The 6,000-nt window shown below is 38.8% G+C and overlaps 1 protein-coding gene across 2 annotated transcripts in view; it reads right to left on the reverse strand.

The window, feature by feature from the left end:
- Positions 1 to 5,564, reverse strand: part of LOC113053289 (protein kinase C alpha type-like) — a 151,831-nt gene extending 146,267 nt beyond the window's left edge. Inside the window, exons 1-2 of one of the 2 annotated variants that reach the window (XM_026218204.1) lie at positions 5,279 to 5,564; positions 4,198 to 4,229 (exon numbers count right to left, since the gene is read on the reverse strand). In XM_026218204.1, coding sequence (XP_026073989.1) covers positions 4,198 to 4,229; positions 5,279 to 5,445 — 199 coding nt within the window. In that variant the 5' untranslated portion in view covers positions 5,446 to 5,564. The remainder of the gene's footprint in view (positions 1 to 4,197; positions 4,230 to 5,278) is intronic. The other variant, XM_026218210.1, reaches the window with a different exon arrangement.
- Positions 5,565 to 6,000: the final 436 nt, after the last annotated feature.

A 6,000-nucleotide genomic window follows, 5' to 3' on the forward strand; every position in this document is an offset into this window, starting at 1 on the left:
TGTCAGTCACACACACACACAACAAGAACGAGCGCGGCGCACACACACGCAAAGGGGCTGTTCACATATTGCGTCTTTTGCACGCTCAGGTTCGTTATTTCAAATGCAGGTGCGCGGCATGCGCGCTCATAATGGAAGCGACGCGGTTGCGACATGCACGCGGTCCGACGAGCTTGTTTTTTTCCAGGCGCGTCCGCACCGCATCGAGTTAAAAACATCTCAACTTTTCAGAATGCCCCAAGCGCACCGCAGGTCATGTAACTTCCTCACCTTTTCTGTAACAACGTTGAAAGCTCAGCCAAGATGAAGGAACAGCTGATAGCTGTATGTGGATTTTTTTATTAATTTAGTAACAGTGCTACTGCAACCAGTTTTCAGTGCTGCAAATCCATTTATCCATTGCTGAAATTTCCGCGTCTTCGTGGAGAGAGCAGGTCATGGTTGCTTAGCAACGGCAGACTCCTCAGGAGCGCAAGTGCCCGAAGGCTTTGGGGAAAAAAATCAGAAAGCGGCGCGCCTAGCGTTTTCCACGTGTTTTTAGACGCGATATGTGAATGGCCCCTTACAGTACAAAAACTCCTGCTTAATACAAAGAATGATGATGGCGGAGACAGCAAAATGTTCCAAAGTGTGGTTATACTTCACTAGAGTTGATGCAGACAACGCTGGTTGTCATAAGTGCAAAAAATGTTTTGCATGTAAGGGCGGAAACACAAGCAATCTGTCAAAGCATCTTTCAAAAGTGCATTATGTGCAGAGAGAGAAATGCAAAGTTTTCGACTGCCTAACACAACACAAAGTACCGATAAGAATACCGTTAAAGTACCGGACCCTTAAGCAGTATCGGTAAGAGTAGTAATACCGTTAAAACCTTAACGATACCCATCCCTAGTAATGTATCCCGGTAATTGTTCCCGGGTAGCTAAATTTTGACCTTTTCACACTGCCAGTGATTACCTGGAATAGGTGCATGCGTTCACACACAACCCGTAAAGATCCCGTAAAGACACGTGACATCAGGATGTGACGTGAAATGTTTGAATCGAAAACACTAGGCATGTTAACTTTCACTGAAGCTGGTAAACAATCTCAGCGTCAGCGTGGAAGGTTAGGAACTAACTGATCTCTGCTTCATTACAGTTTGAATTTTTTTCTGCCTTCAAAACTCCTGGTAAAAGAGTCACTACGACAACCTTTTATAGCATTCGTTCTGGCTTTTGTTCACACAGAGCTCGTTCCGGGACTGAACCCGGCAAAGTTACTAACGCGCAGTGTGAAAGGGTCTTAAGGTGCACAGCAGAGATGGTATTTATGTAGAGCAGCATTTACAGTGAACAGAGCCATTCCACTACTGAAAACACCAGCACACAGTGTAAATAAACACAATACCATGTTTCACTCATGGTACACATTTACTGTTCCTCTAAGTCTGCTAATATTCAAGTTGGTCACAAACAAAAAGCCAACCAACAGAAAGATGCTTGGTTTTAAAGTGATTTCTGTATGAGCTACGGACATCACTTTTGATGATGGCACTGATATTTCAGAGAAACATTATTCCTTTGTAATAAAGTTTGTTAACAGCACACTAAAGCAGAAATTCCATGTATTTTTGAGAAAATCTGAAGAATTTTGGCCTTCATAAAATAAAAAATAAAAAAAGTCCTGTGAAACCTCGATAAGACTAAGGAATGCAGCACATCAGGACCGCATGAGTACAATGCTTTGACCAGCCATTCACTCTCATGTACTTATGCAAAGTATGTATCTGCTCCAACACTGCAGAGGTCTTTGGAAAGAGATTCACTGATGCACCCACACATCCTCAAAAACTTGACCATCTTCCATGGCAAATGTCCAGTTGACAGGAAGATACACAAAATACCTTTGCCATCTGTGACCACCGAGTCTGCCAGCTCTTGTGTCATCCTGTAGTTCAGCTCAATGATTCCCAAGAGCCAAGATGAAAAGATTCCCCATTTTAAGTACTGATATCATAAACATCAATGATTTTAGGGGTGCTGAGGCCAATTTTTTTTTTTTTCTATACCATGCATGTTATTGCTCTGACAAGTGATGTTGTTATAGCAAGTCGAGTCTTTAACCCTTATCTAAATCAGGGATCTAAGCCTGCTGTTGGTTAGTTACGCTGGGTTCACACTGCATGATTTTAGCCCCAATTTTCACTCGCTGTCTGATAGTTTAATGGAAATCACAGAGAAATGCCCGAAACTGCAGGCAAAAGAGAAGTGCTGATGCCATGAGATATTTGGCGATGCACAGTCCTGCAGTGTGAAATGAATGTTTTGACTGGAAATGACATCAGCAAAGACCCTAAAGCCAATGAGAGAGCAAGATACAGGGCCAAGGAAAGATCAGCGGGAGCAGTCCTAATAGACCTGCAACATCAGCAAGCAGCCATTCTCTCCTTCATATTCTTCTTTGTTTATGTTCTATTATTTTTACTGAAAATCATTGTACAGACCACTTGGATTGCAAAAGAAATTAATATTGCAGTAATGAAATATCCACTTAGTTATCAACAAAGCTCTCTATATTTTGCTGTCGATCATTAAACCATTACGATGCTTCAGAAGCCTATCCAAAATCATTTTCAAGAGGTGCCTTCGGGCAAAAACGCTGCCTGCAAAGTCATTGCCTGATACGACAGAGGCAGCAAAAAGCTGAGTGAAATCTCAGATGAGACGCATTGAACTGTATAGTAAACATCAAATATGATTTGATTTGCTGTCACGTTACACAGCACTTCACTTTCAGCGTGCAGAGACACATTGCTTGATTTGTCACACCTGGTTAGGACACGGTCTAATAGTTCAGGGAATGAAGACTGCTTACCTGGCATCTTTTTCTTTTGACCTGCTTGGAATGGCTTTATGCCAGTTCTTCTTTTAAGAAGTTACAGCTGTCTAAAGCTATGTTAGATCGAGACTCCACGCCAAAATAATTATGATCCATCCCTGGACGCCAGATCCTGTCAGAAAAGATTTTGTCTGGTAACAGAACAAGTATACCCTAAACCTGTTAACAGTCTTGCCTGGTACACAAAAATACCCCAAACGAGTGTTTAACAGTCTTCTATCAGCCAAGAAGTTGACTGAGTAAAACCAGAGAAGAGCAGAAGCAGGAGACGAATGATGATTAAAAACAATAATTAACAGGGTTTACTGTACATTCTTAGTTCTGTTTGTCTCCATGCTCAGACTTGATGATCACAAATTGAACAACTAAAGTTATATCAGCTGATTCACAACATCATCCCATAAACCTTGGATTTCCACAAACATTCCCACTTATCTCTTACTCATACAGACAAAACAGTTCATGAAACCCCACGATCATGAGATGCATAAGCATAAGCAAGAAAAAATAGAAGAAATATAAAATATTCAAACATAATGACAATTGTTGATATAAATGGTAAAATGATAACATTGAATAATAAATGATATAAATGACTAATAAATATGATTACATGAATTATAAATGAATACAAACAAGAAAATAAAAACACAACATATTATTGCTCTCTTGATGCAACACACAGTTTGCACGTGAGGACCCTTAGATCCTTCAGCTACAAACTTTCTGCATTTACTACAGTATATCCTTATTCGTCATCTTTGAATCAGACACAAAACTAACTAACGACTGGTAGACCTTTAGGATACAGTGTTAGCCTGAAAACAACCATCTCATTAGCTGAGGTCAAGCGCTTGACTCTGGCTTCCTATTCTAACTCATCATCAAATGTGTTCATTAGGGTTCACGGCTGGGTTTGGTGCAAAAAATACAGTAAAAAAAAGTCAAGTACAACAAGGGATGATGTAACAGAAGCACAGAATTCACAAAACTGTGCAAAACCTTCAAAACCCTTTTACATTTATCAGAAGCCAACATAGCAGAGCCAAGATTTTAAATGTTTTGCCAAAGACCCTTATAAAAGCGCTCTGGCAAGGCCAGTTCTTTACACATTATCCAGATTATGTGTTCATATTTCATTCACAATGATGAAATAAACTCAACACGGTTGTACTGAACGTCCTCGTCTACCCTGATATAGTGTAGTAGAGTAGTAAACATGCATCAGTGATAGAATCAGTGACACTAAACCACAACCTCTCACTACAGCACACACACACACACACACACACACACACACACACACACACACAGTACCTTGGCACTGGAAACCTTGTTTTCCAAATCCCCTGTAGAGGTGCATTTGAGAAAGACAGAAAAACAAAAGAAGGAAAAAAAAACTGTGTTAGTGACATGTTTTTTTTTTTTTTTTAAGCGCTTTATAAATGAAGGTGAATTGACAAAGCTGCATAATTTGATAACTTTCATTGTTTTAAAACAACCTTATTTCCCCCTTTCCTAGGATTTTTCCATTTATTTATTTATTCATTTAAAATGCAAAATAAACTATTTAACCTTAATGATTGTAAAAGGTTGAAAAGTCTTAAAATAGGATTTAGGTATTAAATGCTTGAAAAATCCCAAACATCTGTTCAGCAAATCTAGTTTGATGATGTCATGAAATGGTTTTCTGGATGTGCATTAATAGCTCATTATCATTATCTGTAACCGACTGTCTTTGAGATTAAATTAAACATATTCAAAATGATTTTTTTGTGTTAAAAGGATTTAAATGTATTCATTATTATTATTATTGCAAATGTATGACAATAATAACATGTAAGCCTGTTGAAATACTATAGAGTGAATGAAAACATTAACAATAATATTATACAAAACAAAGTGTGACAAATAAAATCAAGTGGCTTCATGCAGTGGCACCACACAAAAAAAAAATACCCCCTCATATTTTCGACATTTTTATGTATTACTGATAAAGACTATTGTTTGCCACTATAAAAGTAAGAGATGATTGACACCTGTCAAAACATTCAAGAGTGTATGCAAGTCATGAAAACAAACCATCCAGTTAATTTAGTAAATATAAATTACAATATGCCAAATAAATAGTTCTAGCAGAGAATATATTTTTGTTTTCTAGTTCAAGTACAAACTGAAAATGCAAACACATTAGCATGCTAATTTATTCATGTATGCACCTCAATTTCCTATGAAAGGAAAAATAGTTTTTTAGCTATTACTGAGGAAGACCGTATTATGCCTGCCGCTATAAAAGTAATAAATTCTTGACACCTGTAAAAACCAAACGCTCAAGACTGCAATTTCTTAAAGTTTCACAGGTAATGCCTAAGTAGCGTTACTGAGAGCAGAGTGTTACCAGATAAAGTCGGTGCAGTGGCTACAGAATGTAGGCTGCTTGAAGAACCGAGCGGTAAATTTGTGGTTTTTAACTTCGTGCACGTTCTTCTGCCGCAGAGCTCCTTTCCGCGCGAATCGATTGAAAACGGCGGAAGAGTCATTGATCTGTATCAGATGATCAGCCATCGCGCCGCTATTCCTCAGGTGTGTGTGTCTCCTCCGCTGCGCGACGCGACTACTGCACGCGTTCAGCTGCGTCTCTCCTCTCACTTACACTGACGTCAACACTGGCCACTCGTCACTCAGTACGAGGGTGTATGACGCCGTCCCGTGGAAGAAAAACGCATCTGTAACGTACTGCTGGAAACAAACAGCAGTCTGTCGACTTATTACAACCGTTTGCATTGCTAAATAATTGAGATTTATAGATATATAGCCCATTTGTTTGGTCGTTAACTTTACTGTACAATTTTTAAATGTTAAATGAATGTCAACTGTTTTGGTTAATGTAAGTTAATGTATGTAATGTATGTTTATCAGTAGGCTTAAATGTAAGCCGAGCTGAGCCTAAAAAATGGGTTTACAGTAGCCGGTTACACAAAACCCCTTAAGTTAAGAAAGATCGTGCTAATTCCTTTATAACTATAACTAAATTCGATAAAAATGAAACTTATCTAAACATGCCATGGTGCCACACATTCATTTATGGACTACACAGCAGTGACAAGGGTTTGCTTCACG

This window comes from Carassius auratus, chromosome 3, assembly GCF_003368295.1.
Source record: "Carassius auratus strain Wakin chromosome 3, ASM336829v1, whole genome shotgun sequence".
Lineage (NCBI taxonomy): Eukaryota > Metazoa > Chordata > Actinopteri > Cypriniformes > Cyprinidae > Carassius > Carassius auratus.